The sequence below is a fragment of the Melospiza melodia genome, chromosome 9, assembly GCF_035770615.1.
Source record: "Melospiza melodia melodia isolate bMelMel2 chromosome 9, bMelMel2.pri, whole genome shotgun sequence".
NCBI classification, from domain to species: domain Eukaryota; kingdom Metazoa; phylum Chordata; class Aves; order Passeriformes; family Passerellidae; genus Melospiza; species Melospiza melodia.
In genome coordinates, this window is record NC_086202.1 from 32523556 (window position 1) to 32545411 (window position 21856).

At 45.9% G+C, this 21856-nt stretch overlaps 2 protein-coding genes across 4 annotated transcripts; one reads left to right on the forward strand and one right to left on the reverse strand.

Moving 5' to 3' along the window:
• Window positions 1–629: 629 nt before the first annotated feature.
• FAM149B1 (family with sequence similarity 149 member B1) lies at window positions 630–11586 on the reverse strand. 2 transcript variants are annotated; one of them, XM_063164121.1, is made up of 15 exons: window positions 11511–11586; window positions 10770–10874; window positions 10518–10629; window positions 9465–9607; window positions 8975–9094; window positions 8241–8411; window positions 7128–7315; window positions 6753–6883; window positions 6153–6206; window positions 5616–5728; window positions 4351–4530; window positions 3734–3854; window positions 3278–3403; window positions 2688–2769; window positions 630–1961 (listed from the first exon to the last, which is right to left on the reverse strand). In XM_063164121.1, the coding sequence occupies exons 1-15, from the start codon at window positions 11543–11545 to the stop codon at window positions 1888–1890; spliced, it is 1755 nt and encodes a 584-aa protein (XP_063020191.1). In that variant the 5' UTR covers window positions 11546–11586; the 3' UTR covers window positions 630–1887. The 2 variants fall into 2 exon arrangements, with proteins under 2 accessions (XP_063020191.1, XP_063020192.1); XM_063164122.1 differs by lacking the exon at window positions 6153–6206.
• Window positions 11587–11619: 33 nt separating this feature from the next.
• Window positions 11620–21209, forward strand: LOC134422184 (protein ecdysoneless homolog). 2 transcript variants are annotated; one of them, XM_063164124.1, is made up of 13 exons: window positions 11620–11821; window positions 13299–13416; window positions 13773–13860; window positions 14642–14820; window positions 15503–15698; window positions 16454–16582; window positions 16729–16854; window positions 17595–17680; window positions 18437–18543; window positions 18960–19137; window positions 19583–19650; window positions 19728–19951; window positions 20483–21209. In XM_063164124.1, exons 1-13 carry the CDS (start codon window positions 11620–11622, stop codon window positions 20693–20695), a joined length of 1914 nt encoding a protein of 637 aa, XP_063020194.1. In that variant the 3' UTR covers window positions 20696–21209. The 2 variants fall into 2 exon arrangements, with proteins under 2 accessions (XP_063020194.1, XP_063020195.1); XM_063164125.1 differs by lacking the exon at window positions 11620–11821 and adding an exon at window positions 13107–13212.
• Window positions 21210–21856: the final 647 nt, after the last annotated feature.

Sequence of the window (21856 nt, forward strand, 5' to 3'; positions counted from 1 at the left end):
TTTCAAAGGTGTAGGAGTCTCAAGGTGAACATTTTGAGAGCTGAAGACTCTCACAGTTCAACAGCAGCTCCTGGGGGAAGCCAGAGGAAGATGGTCTCTCTGTTCCCTTTTACTTGTCTGCTCTGAAAAATAACCCTGATTCTGAGAAAGTAGAGCATATCATTGTGGTTTATAACACAGGGCTTGAAGGTTACTTTTATTACACAAAATAAATAAATAACAGTCCAGGAGCAGTCCCTGGTGTCAGCCATCTGTACAAAAAACAAAAATGGTCTTAGGAGGCGACTGCATTTTTTAAACCCACTGACTCCTCTAGGCTGTGAAACACTACATCATGTTTACAGAAGTCTATTCAAGTTTATTTGTCTGCTTTTGTAACTCTTGTGCTACAGAAAACTCCCTCACTCCCTGAGGAATGGCACAGATACCAATGGGATGTTATCTGCACTTTGCCTGACATAACTGACACACTGCACAGCGTTCCAGAAGAGAAATTGGATTTTGAATATTTTGAAGTGCTTTAGTGAGTAGAGGTCTCTGATGATCATCAGCTTCTCTCTCTGATAACTTAAAATTGAGCTCAGAGCTGCTTTTTTTTTTTTTTTTTTTAACTTCTGGAAATGCAAAGGCAGGTTAACCCAGTTATATTTGCACATTTCTCTGTTTTTGATTAAAGCATGTTTGGATCAACTGCACTTGTGAGCTTCAGTATGGATGAAAAATTATTAGCTGGTCTGGAGTGGGGAAATAGGGGAACCATGTCATAAAGAATAACAACAAGGGTTTTTTTCTATTTTGAACTGTAATTTGAAGAATAAGAAAATACAGGAAAACAGTGCTCTTTAATTGGAGTAGAAAGGAACAAGTTTTTGTGGAGAGTCCTAACTTTGTTTAAATACAGCCAGTTTGTTTTTACATTTCAGTCTGGCACTTACTGCTTGGGAGTAAGACCTTCAATTAATCACTTCTTTTGAGAAGCCTGTACTTCATGGTTTCATTTGTCTTATCTGGAGCCACAAGGCCAACTCCAGCAAATGCCTCTGCTAGGTCTGTCACACAGGGCAGACACAGCTCCTAAAAGCTCCATTGCATCAGTGGCTTCTGGAGCTCTACCTTGGAGTGAAGAAATCTTGCGTAATTATAGGTATTTTTACAAAGGGACACTGAGCTATTCTGTGAAATTACCATAACATGTCTCACCAGGAAGATTTTATTTTGAGTACTGTCTGAAACTACTTGTAGTAGGAAGTTTCTTTTTGCCTGTTCACTGAGGAACAGGTAAAAGGTATTTTTGTAACTCAGGAAGAGGCAGTGGTGTGCTGCCCTTGGAGCTGCCAGGCCACCTGCTCTGCTGCCTTGGTTCTGCACACCTGTGTTCATACCTGCTGCAGCTGCCACAGCATTCATCACCTGCCAAAGCTGAGTGCTTGCTTTTGCTATTACAATATTGCTTTAAACATACTGAATCATATAAATACATTTTTAAAAAATATGTAAATCACTATGTCTGTAGAAGGATTAACCTTCCTAAGGGAAAAATGAGCAGGTCCTGCAGTGCCTGTAAGGACATGAACCTGTCACCAGCCTCATGGAAAACAGCACAAGCACAGCCTGAGAGTGTTTGCTGGGTTTCCCAGGAGTTGGGCTTCACTGGAATGTATTCACCCTTCCACTGGAGCATCACTTTCTCTACTGGTAGGAAATGGAATGTTTAAGTGCATCCCTTCTAATCTTTGGCAGCTGCTGCTTAGATTTATATAAAAATAACTATCTGGAAGGAAGGGTGTTTGAAAACTCTGTGTAAACAACGTTGACCTTGCTGGGAAAGAGAGGTGGTTCATGACTCTCTGGAGAGGGATGGATGGGTGGATGCTCCTCCATGGCACATCAGTGCCTCTGTTTGCTCTTTGAGCCTGATCCACTTCGGCCGTGGACTTTCACAGAGCCACGGGATGGAAGACCTGGCAAACAAGAGATTGTGCACAGCCTCAAAACTTTGGGAAGGAATTACAGCTAAGTATCAAATACATCTCTAGTCTAAAACTAAAATATCTTTTTAGTCTAACACATGGCTAGCAACTGCATTATTTATAGCTTTCAAAAAGGGCAAAGCTTGTGCTTGCAGAATTGCTGCATTGCAGGGAGCGACTGCATTCCTTGATGTTTCACTGAGTATTTGTGTCTACAAAGCTTTTCTAATTTAATTTGGTTTTGTGAATACAGCAGTCATAAAACTCATCTTGCATTTTTCTTTTGGGGGGGGGAGGAGGGCAGATATTTAATTTCAGTAGGAACCACTCCTTGCTTGTTTACAAACAAGTGACTTCAGTTTTAGTGCCTTTGTTAACCTCAAGTTACTATTTCTGTTTAAGCTGACAACTGCTTTGAAAACTTGGACAATGAGAGGTGCTGGGGCTGATGACATTAACTTACTTAACTTACTTTCTTACTTAAGTATTTGGTGGTAATAAAAACAAAAAAAAAACCTACAAAATGCACTCAACTATACTCTGGAGTACAGTAGAACATAGCAAGTATAACATCTGTATAATGGCAAATTAAAGACATGGATGGAACTCTGAAAAAGTGTAAATTACCTGTAGGAATGTACCCCTGTAGAAAATGCATCCCTGTCCCAAAAGCCTCCTTTGTTTGGTCCTACTAAACCCTGTGACTGCTGGGCATACCTGAACTCGTGGATGCTCTCCTTGTCCAGGATTGATTAGTGTAATCAATAACAGTGCAAGAACGGCGGCGCTGGGAATGGGGCTGGAAAAACAGCTCAAGTTAGTTCTGTTTGCATGAAAAAAAATCAGCAAGATTATAATACAACTAAAAACTACTTAAACACATGTATTTGGTAATGAGTTAGATGTTGTGAAGGTCTAAGAAAAGCTTTAAAGAAAGGTCAAATCAACTTTAGAAGTAGAAAATACACTTTTCTAACATTTAGAATGATCACTGGGCCAGTTAGAGGCAGTCTTTCCATTTCAGGATATTGCACTGTTCCAAAGCAGATTTTATAACTGCTGAGTCCAGGATGTTGAAATTATGCACACAAACCAATCAAGCAGCTATTTAAAAGCTGTGCTGAAATTACAGCTGCCAAAGCTTAGATCAAAACACTTTGTTAAGATACAAGAAGGTACCAGTAGAGTAGGAGTCATTAAACTGAGAGTATTGGATACTGAAACAGACTGGACATGGATTGATGTTAATTCTCAAAGCACCCTTTTCAGTAATTAAGGATGATGTGGTGTAATTAGCCATGCTTTACCGAGGATGTGCTGGTTGTGCTAGGCCTGGAGAAGGGATCAGGTAAGAACAGCTGCTCCTGGAGCTGCTGGTGAGTGTCCTCTTGTGCCGTGACACTCTGAGCACGGCTCGAGTTCCCTCGAGGTTTCTGCAAGGAGAAATAACAGAGTTATGGCTTTTTCTTAGTGCAGCAGTTCATTAAAAATAATTAACCCAGGAATTAAAGCTAATTTTCAAACTGAACTACTTTATACCTAGTTATGAGGAGGGAAACATTGAATTTGCATTAGAACTAAGCAGGTAAGTGTGGGTGAGGCTGTTGCTCAAAACTGATACAACAGTTTTCTATTTGATCATCTATTTGACCTTCTGTCACTAAACAAGAAATAAACTGGAACTCCTGGGCTGGGTAATTTGACCAGCAGTGATAAAAACTTTAGATTACCCAGTAATAAAATGAGATTCTTGTGCCTGTTACCGTTTGCCTGTGAGATCCTGTGGTGCTCCCATGCTCTGTGGTGGTAGCAATGGGTGGCAGGGGGTGATTTCTGTTCAGCAGCAGCGGGGAGGGTGAGGTCAGCTGCTCCTGTGTAGTCAGGCTGGAATGCACAGTAAGAACAGAAAAACACACAGTTAATGTGTTTGGCAGGTGGAATGGTGTGATGCTGTCCTTTTCTTTGGCCTTCTGGAGTTGACTGTTCTGTAACAATACCTTGGAAAAGCTCCAAACCATCTATAAAAGACTTTCCTAGTGCTCCCTACTTACATTTTACAATACATTTTGTCCTGCATTATCAAGCAAATTGCATTCTATTTGCCATCTGGATGGCAGTTGTCTTCTGTTAAGTGGGCAGTTTTCCTTATCTCTTTCACAATCATTCCTCCTTCCAGAGAGACATCTGCTGATAACAGGCTATTGAATGTCACTGCATGGCTCATAAGAACGAGAACATCCCATTGGGAGATGTGGTCATTGTGCAAAATAAAAGAAAGATATTCTAGGTGTGGTTGAGGGCTCACTAGGAGCCCTTTGGTCAGTCAGATAACCTATTTGAACATCTTTATAATCCACTCTGAGCTGTTTTGGGGACCTACAGGCGCCTGCAGACGTCGTCCCCGGAGCGCGGGGTCCCGATGGGATGCAGGGTCCGTGGGGGAGGGTTCCTCCTCCTGGTGCAGCGGGACAGGGACGAGGTGCTGAGCTCCAGGGGACGGTTTGGCCACGCCCGGGTGGAGAGGAGGGAGCTCGAACCTGGCCGCTTGTCATCCAGGTCCCTAACAACAACAGCAACAACAACGAAATTACAAGACCAAAAGAGAGATGGTCAGCTCTAGTCATGATATTTTCTGAAAATTCCCTTTGCCAGCATTTTTTCTCCTGAGAAGCTGAGAGGCCTCTGAAACAAAATGTAAACAATGATTATCTGCTGCTGTGGAATGCAACAGGTGGATCCGTGATTGGTCTCATGTGGTTGTTTTTAATTAATGGCCAATCACAGTCCAGCTGTCTCGGACTCGCTGGTCAGTCACAAGATTTTGTTATCATTCCACTTCTTTCCTTTCAAGCCTTCTGATGAAATCCTTTCTTCTATTATTTTAGTATAGTTTTAATATATCTTTTACTTTTAATATAATATATATCATAAAATAATAAATCAGCCTTCTGAAACATGGAGCCAAGATTCTCGTCTCTTCCCATGTCGGGATTGCCTGCAAACTTTCAAAATCAGCATGACAACAGCTGTTAGCAAAGTGCTCACCTACAGGTGACTTTAATCATAAAATATGAGGGCAGAAATTATGTGTTTTGATTTTTAATGGAACTTGTGGTAATCACGTATCTTCTGAACAGAGAGAGACACAGCTCTCACAGGATTTTCCTGAGAAGCTGTGAGAAAGCTCAGAGAAAAGAATGAGAAACAATTCTTATCTGCACTTGCTGCACCTGTTGTTGTGCAGATGTGGAATGTGTTATGGAGTTTGTTTACCAAAGGGTGCTTTCTTAACTGAATACTAGTGATGGTGTTTGGATTCACTGACCAATTAGATCTGTCTGTATTGGACTGTCTCAAAAGGATGATCAGTTTCTTAGTAATATAGTGTAATATGGTATAATATAGCATAATAAAGCAATTAATCAGCCTCTACAATCATGGAGTCAATACTCATTATTCCCCAATCAGGGAATATGACAGTAACTACATCAATTTTCACAGAGGACAAATAAACAAATAACCCAGCAGGAAAATAACTAATAACTAATTCTGACAGAGGAATTTATCTTACAAGGTTTTGAGTCAAATCCCTCTCACTGTGAGAGTGCTCTACTTTATTTACTATAGGTGATCTGTAGTTCTTACAGTGTTTTCTCCACTACAGGCAGGTTCCTTTGGTGTAACTGGATCCCATGGATCACCATCAAGCCATTCAGGTTACGCTGAGAACTACTACTTGAGCCTTGAGAGAGACTTACCTGAAATTAAAACAAAATAAGTAAATAAATTACTGTTTGGCAGAGACACACACACAAATATTTACAGACTTTGTATATCTCTTTGGAGAAAAGTCATTAATTTCTTCCATGACATCCAGATATATACTCAGTTATATTATTTCCCCAGCTAGGGGATCTTAGCATTTAATTTTTTGAATGATAGTGCTTAGAAAATGTCCTAATAATATTTTCCAAATGAGCAGCTCATTTGCTGATCTTCCAGCAATGACTATAATCAGAAGCTTTACGAAAATAATTTTCAGCGTCTATTGACATTTTATCTCAAGAACAGATCTGCAAAGTCCTTTTCTGAGATACAGACTGATCTGAAAAAAACCCATCATATTCCACCCACCATAAGAAGAGCAAATAGAAAATAGCAGAGCTTGAATCCCATACATACTTGAGGTGTTTTTCTCCTCTTTTTGCTTTTGCGGCCACCTCTGGGTTTTGGGCACTACACACACAACAAGGGGACACAAGGGATAGGCAGGGGGAAGAAATAAAGGATAAAGAAATAAAAAAGAAATAAGAAGGAAATAGCTGAATTAAAATGGAATAAACAGGTAACACTTTGGTGCTCACCACTCTAGATGCAAATCATCTAAAGTAGATTATACAGTTAAATTCAGTGTCTGAGGGAAAAAAAACTGGTTTAGAACTGCAGAAATTTCTCCCTTCTTGCTAGATGAATTAATTATTATTGTGAGAATGGTATGCCACACACACACTCCTCAGTCTCACCATTAAACTGTGGAAAGAACTACATCCTGAATCAACAGCCACCACACAGTTGTCATACACAGACATAAAATACTGTTTCAAGGAGGAAAGCAGGAATTAAAACATCCAACTGAGTAACAACATGACTAAAGTGTCAGAAAGGACAGCCAGCACTCACACAAAGTACAAATCAGTTATTTAGCTAAACAGAACCACTCTGTCTGCTGAGGTAACTGTGATTCATCCCCACACAAAACAAGAGCTGGTTCAAAATCCTTACCAGATTTGATGCCACTGAGGGCATCTTAGTGTGTGGCACCCGAGGTAACAGTGCTGGCAGAGGATCCAGCTGCAAAGGGCTTCTGGCATCTGCTCGGAGCGTTTCCACTGCTATGATATTTTTCTCATCATCTGTGCAAAGCAACAGAATTCCTGTCAATATTAGCATATTCATAGCCAGTGCTAGGAATCAATTTTTTCTTTAGAGAGAGTCCCCTTGGATGATAAGCTCTGCTAAGTTTTTTGAAGATGTGTTTCACACTGTTAGCAGAATAACCTTTTTATTCCAACTGACGAGATCATTCCCAAATATATCACTTTGCAAAATTAGCTGAAATCCCCTTTTGAGCCCCTCACCTTAACTGTGAATCCTTACCAGAGGCTGACCCTTCCCAGTGCCTGCAGATCAATTCTTCCATGCAGACCAGCACTTCACTCCACACATCATCAAACACAAAGGTGAGCACAGAATCCTTCATGCAGGAATAGGGAGAGACAGGAGGAAACCCCAATTTCCGTCTGCCAGAGGACAGTCCCATTTTCCTCTCGTGCAAATCCTCCTCCCTGTAAAAATGTAAGCATTACCTGCACCAGAAATACATTGTGCCCTACATTTATTTTCAGTTTTCCCACTAACCTCAGTGAGAAATGACTGACCTACCCTGGTCTCCCTATACAGAATGATTATAAATCATACTCCATGAACAATAATTAACCCATGAGATCAAATTCACATTAAAAAATCTGAATTATTTGTTACAGTGATATTTCTTCATCACTTTGTTAGGCTCCGTATCTAATGACAGGACAGAATCCTGAAGATAAGAGAGTGATATTTTTTTGCTGCAGCAATGTCTCTCTAATCTGGTAAAACCAATAAACATAACCATTTTAATTTAATGGTCCATGCAGATAAGTGCCTTTAATTATTAAAACAAATTAAATAGTCAGGAACTGACAGCACCCTCCAGAGTCCTTACCCAGGTCATATGTTCATACTGTAGGGCTGAATAATGTAAAGGGGTAAAAAGATAAATATAGTGGTAATTGTTTCTTGACAAGCATAAAATCCACTCTAGTTCTTAAAAATACCACTGAAAAAAAAATCCAGAAAGGTAGAACTCCACCCAACATGTCAGTACAAAACAGAAGCAGCACACTGCTGTTGCATAACTAACAGCAGTGAATTTGACACAGTGTAAAAAAATAAATGGTGTTTAAACACATATTATTAAATACTCAAGCTCTTAGGATGGAATGAATTATTCAAACCAAGCACAAAAATGGACACTGTGAAAAGCTATCAAAAAAATTCCTAAACATAATTTAGTGAAAGAAATTGCCCTAGGAAATAGGTTGGGAAAATCCCCAGTGCCCAGGCAACCTCAGGCCTTTGAGAGCTCTGTAGAGAAAAGAGAAATCAAGTCATCAAGTATGTGTATCTTAACTGCAGGAACCCCAGGACAGTATTTTAATCTTCAATACCTACACATCTCTGTGGTCAAATGCCAAGTATTCCTCCACTATGCCTTCGGAGAGAATGACCTCCTCTTCCCCTTCACCCCTCTCTGAGGAGCACAAGGTGGGAGGCTTGGAAGGGTTGGCCTTTTTGTGAGCAGGAGCAACAAAAAGAGGCACCTTCTTGCCCACAACACTCAACCTGGACAGGTGACAGTTTTCAGAAAGCAGAAATAAAAATGAGCTGTTATTCCACCTCAAATACCTGAGAGACAAGCATGGTTGTTAAGGGCAAGCAGTAGTGAGGCCAAAAAAAACCATTCATTAAAGCAATAACGTTTGGTTTGGATACCTTTTAATTCTTGCTAAGGAACCTGAAACTTCAGGGACAAAATATCCAAAGTTGATTAGAAAGCATTTTGAAACATTAAATAATAAAAGCAGCACTAACAGTGCTTTGTATTTTTTAAAGTCTAGGCAAATTCAACAGATGATTAATAACAAAATCAGCTACAGTACATACATATTCTTAAGAACTCAGCAGCAGCAAAGATATTTCTATTAACTGGCCACTTCACTGTAGTCAGCAAAAGCACAACTATGTGTTCTTGCTATTCTAAGTGTACTAGATTGAGTTAAAAAGGGGAAAAAGAGAGTGTGCTGTGTTCAAAACTCAGCCTAACAGGAAGGCTGCACACTCTAAGAAGCAGAGAACAAACCTTCCTTCCCACCCTGGCATGACCCAGGCTCACTGCTGGTACTTACTCATCAGAATCCTTTTCCTGTGGTGAGCTTACATCCGAGGGAGCCGAACTGCCCGAGGGGGAGCTCGAGTACCATCCATAGCCTTCATCTGTGGGGGGCACCACCTGCTTCCCCACCACCCTGCCACGGCAAAAGCAAAGGAGAAACACAGCAGAAAACCTTGGCAGTGCACTTATTGAAGGGTGCAAGAACAGCAGCAAGCCCTAAAAGTTCTCCTGGGAAGCTGTGCAGTTTTCCTGGTGACACTTTCAGTTTTCTAAGAGAATTCTGCTCTGTTAAGGCCAAGTCAGCCACAGATGGCAACAAATCTCTGTCAAGGAACCACGTGTGAGGTAAGAGGATGTGTTTTAATGACAGGCAGGCACATCACCAGAGTGATCTTTTTATCTCTAGCTACTGCATAGCTGCACAAACCCACCCTGTCTTCTGTTTTAAAAGCAACTGTGTGCCTTGTAGGGAAGGCAGCAGCACCAACCCTTGAATAAAATACCTGAGGTGAGGAAAGCTGGAGGACCACTGGTGGCATTCTTCCCGCAGCCCCTCAACATGAACTGTCTCTTTCTGCTCATACAGAAGCTCATCAATTTGTCTGAACATCTGCTGAACTTGTTGTGTGGCAGCTTTGTCAAATTCCTGGAGAGGAAAGAAAATACCTCGTGAATAGCATTTGCACGGGTTTCTTTAATTGATCTTTTAAAATATAATTGGAACACACAACTATTTGTTTAGAGCTTAGCAAGAATGCAGAAAAAGATTTTAACTTTAAATTGTTTTCTCCCAGAGATGATGCAGCCTGCTCTTAAGATGGATGGCAGCCACATAAAAAGCTAACATTGACACAGCAGAAAAAACTATTAAAACATTTAGAAATATCCATATTATTATATTAAGCTACAAGACTTAAAGGAATAGAAAACAATAAGGATAAAATTCAGTGATATTTTAATGCAATGGAGGATTTGTTGCTTCCAGTGTCCACAAACAGCAGCAACACAAAAAGCAGAGCAGGCTGGTGGGAAGCACTGAACCTGAGGGGTGGTCAGGCCCTTTGTTACATGCAGACAGAAAATGGGGTCAGTTCTGGGGTAATTTAAACCTAAACAGCTCCATCTCACCTCCCAGAAGGCAACAGCACACGTTGGTGGAAGGAGCATAAATCAAACATTTCAAAATGAAAAGAATGTTTTAGGAACTTCCCATATTTTGAGAAACATGCAAGGATTCAGAAGTTTGATAAACTCACACCAAGTACCTGAAAGTTATCCAGCCTGGGGTTCCACAATAACAGCATTTATAGATACACTCGGGCACTAAATGACTTGCATTTCAAAATTTTTAGTGGAAATGAAGAATACTAACAGAATAGTATGAGCCTTGTGTGTTTTGAATAGAAAGATGGAAAGCAGTAAAAAAGATGTTCTTTCTTTAATCAGCACCATGATTTTTTGACAGATTGAATCATTTTTGTTCTGAGATGTCTTTGCAGCAGTATTTAAGTGTCTTTCTGTGCTCCATTTGGCTTGGATGATTATGTTGTACTCACATCATAGCCCCAGGAGAAGACTGAGCTGTCTTCTGTGGAGGTGTCAGCACAACCCTGACTCGCAGTCCGTGCATCCCCATGATCATCCGATCCCTTACGGATTCCCGACTCCCTGAAACGCGCACATCGAGCCAAAAACAAAAACAAAGAGAAAGCAAATCAGCGCACAATAAACAATAACAGAATGAGTGTGTCATTAAACAAAGCCTGGCTGTGCCAAAACAGCTGGATCAGATGTGTCACCACAAGTACCTGGAGGTCTGGGCTCGGTTTTCAGCCGCGGGTGTGGCTGAGCACACCTGAGCCCGCGGCTCTGGCGGTGGGTGATGCCTCAGGGCATGTTTGGGGAGTCCTCGTCTGTAAAAACAGAAATGGAACTTGGCAAACCTTACAAGAATAAACATTTATGGCGTTCTCGACAAGATTTATAGGCTTTTCTTTCCTGCTTCACAAGGACTGTGCAAATATCTATTACTATTGCCAAGCTAATTCTTGCCCCCAAAACTCTGGGTTTCAGGTGTCAAAATTAACTCCAGGATAAATATGGACTTTAAGGTCTTGGCTTCAAAATCAGCTAAACTTAACCTTAAAATGCTGTGAATTGAGGTACAGCTCCCTAAAAGCAGAGATGACGCCATTACCCTGTAGATTAATTACATTGAATGAAATTAAATAGAGCAAGAGTAAACGAGCCGAGTAAGTCAGAACTGACCCAACTCTTGGGTCAGGGGATAAGAGCCAGTTACAGGGATTTAATCCCGTTCGGTCCCACCGGTATCCGGCCGGGACCGGTGCTCAGGAATCCGGGATATCCCGGGAATGCCGGGAACCATCTCCCGTCGGGGACAGGGGGTGACCGGGCCGTCCCGGGGCCCTGCTCGGTGCTGGGGGCAGCGCGGGCGGCAGGCCCGGGAGCGGGGCCGGGGGATCGCGACCGGGACCGCGCTGGGGCTCGGGGCCGCGCCGGGCACCGGGGCAGCGGCGGCCACTCACGGCTGCACCGGTTTCCGCGCGTATCGCGATATCATCCTCAGCGCCGCCGCCCCGCCGCCGCCATCGCGCCGCTCCTCCCCGGGGGCGGAGCGCTTTGGGCCCCGGCGCGATGGAGGCGCTGCGGCGGCCGGCGCTGCCCGAGGACGCGGTGCGCTACCGGCTGTTCGCGGCGGCGGCGGCGGCGGCGGGCCCGGGCGGCGAGGCGCTGCTGCGGCGCTGCGCTGAGCTGGCCCTGGTGCGCTTCGCCCCGCTCCTGGCCGCCTACGTGTGGCAGCGGCAGCCGTTCCGCCTGCGCTACGTGCCGGGCCGCGGTGAGCCGGGAGCGGGCCGGGAGGCGCGGCGGGAGGAGCGCCCTGAGCGGGGGGACTGTGAGGGGGACCCGGCAGCCGGGGACCGGGAGAGCGTGAGGGGGATCCGGTGGCAGGGAACCCGGCAGCGTGTGAGGGGACCCGGCGGCCGGGAACCGACGGCGTGTGAGGGGAAAGCGGGGGGGGGGGGGGGGGTGGCGTGAGGAGAACCCGGCGGCCGGAGTCAAGGAGCGTGTGAGGGGGCACCCAGGAGCGTGTGAGGGGGACCCGGGGGCCGGAAACCGGCGGTGTGTGAGGGGGACCCGGCGGCCGGACTCGAGGAGCGTCTGACAGGGAACCGGGGGTGGGGGGTTGGGATCGTTTGAAGGGGATCCGGCGGCCGGGAACCCGGAGCTTGTGAGGGGGAACCGGGAGAGTGTGAAGGACAGCTGGTGGCCGGAGACCGGGATCTTTTGTGGGTAATCCGACGGCCGGGAACCAGAAGCGTGTGAGGGGGGTCTGGGCCGTGTGAGGAGGACCCGGTGGCCGGGAATCAAGGGCTTGTGAGGAGGAACGGGGATCGTTTGAGGGGGACCTGGCGTCCGGGAACCGGGAGCCTGAGAGGGGGACCCGGCCGGTTCGAACCGGGAACGAGTGAGGGAGAACCGAGGCCATGTAAGGGGCACACGGCGGCCGAGAACCGGGATCTTTTGAGGAGAGTCCGGCGGCCAGGAACCGAGGGCGTGTGAGGGGTACCCGGGGGCGGGAATGTGAGGGGAACCCGGCGGCCAGAAACTAGGAGTGTGTGAGGGGGAACCGGGATGGTTTATGGGGGACCCGGCGGCCGGGAACCGGGAGCCTGAGAGGGGGACACGGCGAGTTTGAACCAGGAACGAGTGAGGGAGAGCCGAGACCATGTGAGGGACACACGGCGGCCGAGAACCGGGATCTTTTGAGGAGAGTCCGGCGGCCAGGAACGGAGAGCGTGTGAGGGGTACCCGGGGAGGGGAATGTGAGGAGAACCCGGCGGCCAGAAACCAGGAGTGTGTGAGGGGGAACCGGGATCGTTTGAGGGGTACCCGGCGGCCGGGAACCGGCAGTGTGTGTGATGGGGGAACTGGGATGTGAGGAGAACCCGGCGGCCTGAAACCAGGAGCGTCTGAGGGAGAGCTGTGGCGTGTGAGGAAGATCCGGCGGCCGGGAACCGACGGCGTGTGAGGGAGAACTGGGGCCTGTGAGGGGACCCGGCGGGCTGGAACCGGGAGCGTGTGAGGGGGACCCGGCGGCTTCCCCGACTCTCGGTGTCACAGCACGCGTTAACCCAATGTGGCATCTGGTGCCACCTCCCTGCTGCAGCGGGGCCGTCCCCGAGCACAGGACACAAGATTCTGTCAGCAGGGTCTGGGATATCCGCGGTGAGGGAGACTCCGCAGCCCGTGTGGACAATCTGTTGCTGGGCACGGCGTTGCTGAGCCGCCTCTCCTCTCTGTGCCCTGTGCAGGCGAGATCCCAGCGCACTTGGGTGGCACCACGGAGTTCGGGGATAACGTGGAGGATGAGTGGTTCATTGTGTACCTGCTGCGGGAGATCACCAGAGAGTTCCCGGGGCTGGCAGCCAGGTAAGGCGGGTGCTGCTGAGCTGCTTTAGTGGGAGGGCTGCCAAGGGGCAGTGCCTGTGCTCTGAAGGTCCTGTCTTACCATTGCCCATCCTTGGAGGTGTTTCCCCATCCCAGACACGTTGGAAGTGTCCAAGGGCAGGTTGGATGGGGCTTGGAGCAGCCTGGGCTAGTGGAAGGTGTGCCTGGCTGTGGCAAGGGTGTTGGAACCAGAGGTTAATCTTTAAGGTCCCTTCTAACCTAAGCCTTTCTATGGGTTTATAAATATTTAAAAAAACCCCAGCAGACATGGATTGAGAAGTGTGTTGTTGTGCTCTGCAAGGCTTTTCCTGCTGAATTTCCAATTTCTCCTTGGCCAGTATTGATGACAACGATGGAGAGTTTCTCTTGATAGAAGCAGCTGATTTTCTCCCAAAGTGGCTGAATCCTGAGAACAGTGAAAACAGGGTGAGTAAAACTTGTGTGTGCAGTTGGCAAGGGGGAGTCAGTGGCCTTTTCTGTAGCAGCTGGACTTTTCTCTTGCACCTCTAGCCAAATGGTCTGACTGCCTCTGAAATTTCAGAGTGCTTTGTCTGGTGCAGGTGAAATAATGAGCAGACACCTTCCCCTGGATATGGATGGCTGCTAATGGCAATGGATTAGAATGGAGGTCATTAATTTGGTCATTAGCAAAAAGTTGTTCAATTCTTTTTCCCCTACTCCAAGATTCTAACAAGGGCTGGAACACAACACCAAACTTGATTGCAAGTGTGTACCTGGAGTGTCAGGCTCATACTTTCCTTTGTTTGAGGGAACAGACAGAGTGAGGGGGTTGAGAACGTTGCATTCAGGGCTTTTCTTAGGATCAGGAACCAGCAGAGGTCGCATGTGACACCTGAAATGCTGCTTTTTAATGCCTGGGATGTTCTGAAGCAGTTAGTCTGTGCTGGTTCTCCTGAAGCACTTCTCCAGCTGAAGAGAGACGTGTAACAATTATTCTTGTTAGGGAAACAAGATATACTTGATGAAATTTGTTGTAGTTAAAACAGGGATTTTTCCTGGTTGGATCGTGGTCTCTGGCATCTCAAATAACCTTTTTAGAAAAGCTCTGCTGCTTCCTGCATTGGTTCTCTATTTGTCCTTTCTATTGTCAGTGTCCAAGCAGATGCATTTGTGTGTGCAGTGAACTGTTCCATGGCTGTGTGTGAGTGCTCCTGCCCTGTGTGACGGGAGCATTCCTGCCTGCCAGGTGTTCTTTTACAAAGGAGAGCTGCACATCATTGCGCCGGGGGAGCCCTGGGAGCAGGGCTGGGCCCTCTCTGCTCCCCGTGCCACGGTGCCGCAGGCGCTGGCTCTGTTATCCACCCGCGCCGAGGAGTTCCTGGCTGCAGAGCCCATCAGAGCTGCGCTCAATAAACGCCTCCATGGGTACGTGGGGCTGCACTTGGCTCCTGCAGCTGTGGGGTTTGGGTCTGTGCTCCCTGGGCTTTCAGCGTTTCCCCAGCAGATGGGACCAAGTTGGTTCCTTTTCAGAAACCAGCAGCTGGAGGTTTTTCTGTGGCACTCTTGGAAAGAGGGGGATCAGTGTCCTGTAGTCTGTGGTGTGGGGATCTGAAACTGGTTCACTGCTGTAATTCCAGCCCTGACAATGACAAGAGTTACTCTTCCTTCACATCTTCCTTAGACTGAAACCTCTGAAAGTTCCATGATCTTTTAGGAGCCCTGTGCCTGAGGAACAAGAGGATTTGATCCAAAATGTAGCAGCAGCAGAATTGTCAGGGCTTCAGCTTGTCACAGCTGTGCTCCACCCTGTGCTTTATTTTTTGCAAGGATTTGACAGCAAATATGGCAAAGAATACTGGATAGCTGGGTATGTTGGTTAAGTCCACAGGGACTCATCTTACCCATGTGGGGGATTCAATTTTATGAGCCATGTACACTTCTATAAATATGTATGATAGAAACAGCCATTCTAGGCATTAGAGTGGCCAGGTTTTAACTCCAGAGTCATCTGAGCCATGATCCCAGTCAATATTAAAGGGAAGGGGCCTCCTGCTGAAGAAGGAGTGGTTAACTGGCAGTGCCCTCCCCACGCTCTGTTGCCGCTCAGGTATCCCGAGAAGATCCAGGCCTCGCTGCACCGAGCCCGCTGCTTCCTCCCGGCCGGGATCGCGGCCGTGCTGAGGCTGCGCCCGTCCCTGGTGGCCGCGGCCGTCCAGGCCTTCTACCTGCGGGAGCCGGGCGATCTGGGGGCCTGCCGGCGCCCGTTCAGAGCCTTCCCTGCCGAGCAGCGAGTGATGGCCCTGGTAAGTGCTCTCAGAGCCGCTGACGGCTGTGCTCCTGTGGGCGTGAATTTCCAGGTCCTTGCATTGAGAGCTGCTCTGGATCGGTGTGGCTGGACTTTCAGGGGGCTGATCCTGAGAGAATTGTTTCTGAATCCAGAGGTTGTGATAGCAGTTCCTCTGCTGAAGTGCCTGCTCAGTAAATTGATCTCCTTGTGTGATCAGAGCAGTTTGCCAGCCCTGCCAGCCGAAGGGAGCAGTTGCTCCTAACCAGTGGCTCACTGCCAGGCTTTTCACCTTCTCAGCTGTGCTCTCGCAGCTCTGGGAAAGCTTCTATGAAGTGTTGTATGAGCACTGTCCAAGCACTGTTGTATCTGATGCATTTTGTTACAGAGTTGTACCACTAGACTCCTGAAAAGAAGCTTTAGAGTCAAATTTTGGACTTCAAAACTCTTGCTGAAATCTTTTAATCGAATGTCATTTTAATTGAAAATACACCTTGTTAATGCGAATACAAAATACTGAGGGTTTTTCCTAATGTATTTATACTGACAAAAGTTTGTATTTACTTGGGTATTTCAATCTGGGACAAACTTCATAAGGCCTGAAAAGCAATTTATCAGAAAAATCTTTCTAAGATGTATTTTGAATGCAGTCTCAAGCACTGCCTGTAATATGGGTGCCTTCAAAGGCACTCTGGTGACCTGGAGGGAGTTTGCTGGCTGTCCCCAGCGCAGTCCCGCTGCAGGGAGTGTTTGTTTCTGCTCTGGCTGTTGCAGGTGACTTTCACTCGGTGTTTGTATGCACAGCTGGTGCAGCAGCAGTTTGTTCCAGACAGACGCAGTGGATACACCCTGCCCGCCCCAGCTCATCCTCAGTACAGAGCCTACGAGCTGGGCATGAAGCTGGTAATGATTCCTGGGGCATTTTGGCCTTGGTCCATGCATGTGCAGGGAATGGGTCCTTGTCTGGAGGTTGCCTGCTTGTCCAGAGAAATGTGAGCAAAGTCTGTCCCACCTTGAGAACCTCTTGTTGTTGCATCTTTTGTGTGCAGGCTCATGGCTTTGAAATTTTGTGCTCCAAGAGCAGTAAAGTGGCTCCTGATGCCAAGAGAAACGTGTTAAGGGGTCCCCTGTGGGAGAGATTCCTCAGGAGCTTGAAGGAGAAGGATTATTTCAAGGTCTGTGAGTATTTCAGTGTCTGGCTTTTAAACATTGCAGGAGAAATACATTTTAACCCTTGAACTTGAGTGAGGAATTGTAGTGGGGCCAGAGCTTGAATCCTTATCTCTGTGAGAAATGAAGTAATGTGTTTAAAGGGGACATGTGCAGATTGTTCCCCTTTGAAAGGAATTTATTTTGGAAATTAAAAAGGAAAAAGCAAGATGTGGGGATTGATTCATTCATCTAAAGCAAGGGGAGAAATACACTTGAGTGAAGAAAACCCCCATGTGTGATTGTGTGAGGTGTGACTGATTTCACTGGATTACATTTCATTTCCACCCCTCTAGACTTCAATGTTCTTCAAGATCCATACATAACACCATAGACCCATCTGGGCCCATGCAAGTGTAATTTTTATGTGTGTGTGGTTTTTGTGGGTTCTGGGGGTTCTGGTGAGGTTCTGTGGGTTTTTATTTTAAAAGATGCCTTTGACTACTTCTTTGGAGTTAATAAATGGGACATAAATTGACTACCTACTTGAAGGTTATAATATTGGACAACTTTATTGAGATTCTTAGGTTAATATCCTTTAATATGCTTCAAATACAGGAGTGCCCCTTTGCTGTATTGAGTTCCAAGTGTAGATGGCCAAGAGGTTTTAGTTGTTCTGGTTCTCTCAGCATTTCTGTGTGACCAACAGTCACCCTTAGGAAGCCTGGAATTGTTTGGGTTCATGGCTGTGACTTGCATTCAATAGGGAGAAATGGAAGGATCAGCCAAGTACCTGGAGCTGTTGCACATGGCAGAAGATCACTTCCAGCAATCTGTTGCAGTGCCAGAAAGGTGAGAGCTGCTTGAAATTCATGAGTGTCATATACCCTACAAATCCTGTAAGTGACCTTTGAAATCCTTGTTACAAACACCTGAACCCTTTTCTCCACTGCACATTGAACATGGGAGCTGTGGCCAGGACATACAAGTACTAATTCCTCTGGAATGCTTCACTGGGAGAAGTTCTGGCTTGAGTAACTCTTTTATCTTGGTTTTGTGAAATGCTGAGCTCTTCCAAGTGGATTCCAAGTGGTGACTGCAAAGCAATTTTTGCTTGGTTGACTGTAGAAAGTGTAGAAAAGTTTCATTGAAAAGCAGTGCCAGTGAATAATGAATACAGAGTAATCTGTCTCCTTTGCTCAAGGGGCTGGCTGTGGATTTCTCTGGAAGATAAAATCCAAAAACTAAATCACTACAGAAATATCTGAGGCTTTGGCATCCCATAATATCTTGACTGTTATTTTTTTGAGTTTCCAGTCTGTGGTGTTTGGGATCAGGGAATCTTAATATTTACCAAGGCAAATGAAATGTAAAGGAAAAGAGCCATGACCAATGGGTTTGGAGCCATCAGCTGGGAATTGCAGGGACTGCCTGTGTCCTGTTTTGGCCAATGCTCTGGGTGGTGGTCTGGTACTTCCCCCAGATTCATTTCCCTTTTTGATGTGTTTGCACAGAAGGAAAAATGAAGAATTTGAGTGAAAACCTGAATGCAGAGCATGTGATCCCATTGAATCCATTTCAGTAAATTGATTTTGGTTTTTCTTCCAGCTGTGATGAAGTGAGCCCAGGTGATGAAATCCTGGCACTACTACAGACAACCCCCATTGATCTGAAGGAATTGGAGAGAGAAGCAGCTTGTCTTCCTGCAGAGGATGGTGAGCTGGATGGGGAATTATTCCTGTTACAGATGGTTATTTGTGGGGAGAGATGGGCAATGCTGACAGCTGTGAAGGGAGAGCAAATCCAGCCTTCCTCAAGACTAAACACTGGATTGGCTCTCCCAGTTTAGAGTAAGCCTTTCCTCCTCCACTGAGTGGCCAAAGGCTTCCCAGTGACTAGAATGGTCTCTGAGTTTGAGCTCTGCAAAGCAGAGTTTTTAAGTAGTGACAAGAAATCTGCACTCAGTTCTTCTCAGCCTCTCTCTCCTTTGCTGTGTGTGAGCCAGGACCAGCACAAGAGCTGAACTGCAGAACTGAGCTGCAGGATGGTTGCAGCCCTGTCAGTCAGCTGGTTTGGGCCTGTGGGCCAGCAGGCTTGTGCAGAGTAACAGATCTGTGCTGTGTCCTTTCAGATGACAGCTGGCTGGATATGACACCAGGTGCTCTGGATCAGATGCTGAAGGAGACAAGAAATGAGTCCCTTCCTTCCCCAAATGAGGAGGAGCAAAACTATGACTTGGAAACAGTTGCTGAGAGCATGAAGGCTTTTGTGTCCAAAGTGTCCACGCACGAAGGAGCAGAAATGCCATGGTAGTAGCACCTGGAGTTTGGCTCTGGTGTGGAATGTTGCACTGTGCTGCAGCCCTGTGCTTGGTTCTGTGATGCAGAGAATCAGAGTTTGAAGGTGCTGTGCTGAGCAGGGCCTGAAGCAAAGGCAGAGCAGTGACCCTGTACTTGCTTTAAATCAGCTTGGTGCCACTCTGGCACTGGTGCAGGTTCAAGTGCTGCAGGCTGAGCTGCTCTCTGTCCCTCAGGTGGATTTTGTGGTCTTCACAATTTTTCTCTTTTTATGCCAAGAATTCTTCCACTCACTGTTTGATGTCTAATGCACACAGGCTTCAGACTTCTGAGGACTTACAAATTCAAATGTCCCAACTTCAGTCCTGGCTTGATAGAAATCATTATGGCTTGTGCCTGTGTCAGGCTTAGGCAAGCATAGAAGCTTCATTTCTTTAAAAATATTTTTATATTTCAGGTCATCTGATGAATCCCAAGTTACCTTTGATGTGGATTCTTTTACAAAAGCTCTGGACAGAATTTTAGGTGAGATTGCTTCTTTCTTTGAAACAAATGCCAGCACTGATTTCTTTGCTGTTGTACTGACACCAAATCATGTGCAGGGGCAGACTCAGAGGAGCTGGATTCTGATGATCTGGATGAGGAGGAGGAGGAGTTTGGTTTCTCAGATGAGGATGATGAAGAGCTGGATGCTGGGAATGGAAGGCAGGAGCAGAAGGTGTCTCCTGAGGAGCTCGTGGGCAGTCTCAAGGCGTACATGGAGGAGATGGACCGTGAGCTGGCACAGACCAACGTTGGGAAAAGTTTCAGCAGCCACAAGAGAGGGGTGAGTGTGCCTTGGGCTCTGATTTGCAGCAGTAATTTCCAAGCAGGAAATGTGCTGCAAGTGGCCATTCTGAGTAATGGGATTGGAACCTTCCCACGTGCAAGCAAAGTGTGCTGGACCTGCACCATCATACATTTTTTATAAACTGAAACTTACCTAAGCTTGGAATTTGCCCATCTTTTCCAAGGCTTAGTTTTAGTTTGCCCATCTTTTCCCTGTTTTTAGTAGTAGGGCAAGCAGCTGCAGCTTCATTTGTGAGTTCCTGTAGTAGTTTTCTCCCATAGGAAGCTGAGCCAGGACTCAGCAACACTTTGTGTCCTTCTCTTGGAACCTAATCTGGGTAATGAACAGTGGTGATTTTCAGCTGGCATGAGCATTTGGTGTCTTAATTCTTGTCTGTCAGGACTCAGGAGTGTACTGGACTTTGTTGGTTGCACAATTGCTGTTTCTTTTCTCCTGTGGTTTACCCTTTTTTTCCCCTTAAATCTGCTCCTGCAATTTGATAAAGCTTTCTCTTTGTGCTGTCTGCAGGCAAGTTCTGTTGGAGCAGCCCCATGTGAGAGTGCTGGCCCTGACTGTGGAGCTGAGGCTGCTGAGCTGGCAGCCCTGGATGTGGACATGAACCTGGTGGCAAACCTGCTCGAGTCCTACAGTGCCCAGGCTGGCCTGGCAGGACCCACCTCGAGCATTTTACAGAGCCTGGGGGTGAATTTACCTGAGAGCTCAGAGCTCACTGGCAGCTGAGCAAGGCAGGGAGAGCCTTGGCACCAGACATGGCTGCTGGGGAGATGGAGCACAGACACACGAGCAGGATGGGGGAGAAGAGGCCAAAGGTTTGAATTTGGAGCATTCTGTTCATTATGTGTCACTTCAACAGAGTGAATTCACCTGCAAAAGCTTCTGTTTGCACACTGTCTTGGGTGGAAATGAGATTTTCCCAGTGCTGACACAATTTCAGAAAACTGAAAAATTATGTCAAATGAATGACCGAAATCTCTGCCCATTTTCTTTTATTACAACACCTCTCTCCCATTTTTCCTTTCAGTGATCCAATTTGCCACATTTCTAAAATGTCCTTTTACCCATTGCTGAGTGGGTTCAATATCTGGGGAGCAGTTCTTGTTCTGAAAATGCTGCTGCCTTCAGGGGCAGGTGGGGAAATACCACATTGCAGGAAGAGTAATTGGATCAATTGTGCAAATATTGGCCAGAAGTATTTTTTAATTTTATTTCAATAAAAACAAAAATTTCAACTTGACTACTGGATTTTTTTTTTCAGGTATAACTTCCTCAGTGCAGTATCAGTTCTTGGAATGAAAGTATTTTTGTAATTGTTCATTTTCTGAACGAATTCCATTACTGCTGAATGTTGATATACAGCTACTGCTGGCATGATGTGAGCCCAGGCTGAGCAGTTTGGGGTTTTTTCAGTGAAAATGTGGCTGGAAGGCATGCAGCATGTTGCTTGCATCTGGAATGAACAATCTTTTCTAAATATGACTACTTTAGTTTCAACAAGTTAAATTTGCAATAAAATAGATAGAAATTCTTGATACACAAACACCAACAGTGCAGTCCTGCTGGATCTAAATCAGCTTCTTAATTTCTCTTTATTTTATTTTCATTCAGCAATGAATGAGTTGTCCTGCACTGATGTTGTGTAATTCACTTTGTCAGCAGTTCAGGGAGAGCACTGGCAGGTTGGACAGGGATTAGAGATGGACAGCAAGAGCTGGGAAGTGTGAAGAAGGTTCTGCTAAATTTCAAGGAATTTGAACTGCTGAGAGGTGAGAGACTCAGACAAATCTGTGGTGGCAAAATGGGGTTAACAGAGGCTTTTTTAATTGAGACAAGACTAATGAGCAGTTGGTAGTGGAAAGCAGAGGTACTTGAACCTTGGGAAGG

Excerpts from the sequence above, each read along its gene's own strand:
- LOC134422184 (XM_063164124.1), top strand. The coding sequence starts at position 11,620 with ATGGAGGCGCTGCGGCGGCCGGCGCTGCCCGAGGACGCGGTGCGCTAC. Across the intron at positions 14,821-15,502 it reads CTCAATAAACGCCTCCATGG|GTATCCCGAGAAGATCCAGG; the intron begins GTACGTGGGGCT and ends GTTGCCGCTCAG. Across the intron at positions 17,681-18,436 it reads TCTGTTGCAGTGCCAGAAAG|CTGTGATGAAGTGAGCCCAG; the intron begins GTGAGAGCTGCT and ends TTTTTCTTCCAG.
- FAM149B1 (XM_063164121.1), bottom strand. The coding sequence starts at position 11,545 with ATGATATCGCGATACGCGCGGAAACCGGTGCAGCC. Across the intron at positions 6,884-7,127 it reads CTGGGAAGGGTCAGCCTCTG|ATGATGAGAAAAATATCATA; the intron begins GTAAGGATTCAC and ends TGCTTTGCACAG. Across the intron at positions 6,207-6,752 it reads CCTCAGTGGCATCAAATCTG|TGCCCAAAACCCAGAGGTGG; the intron begins GTAAGGATTTTG and ends TTGTGTGTGTAG.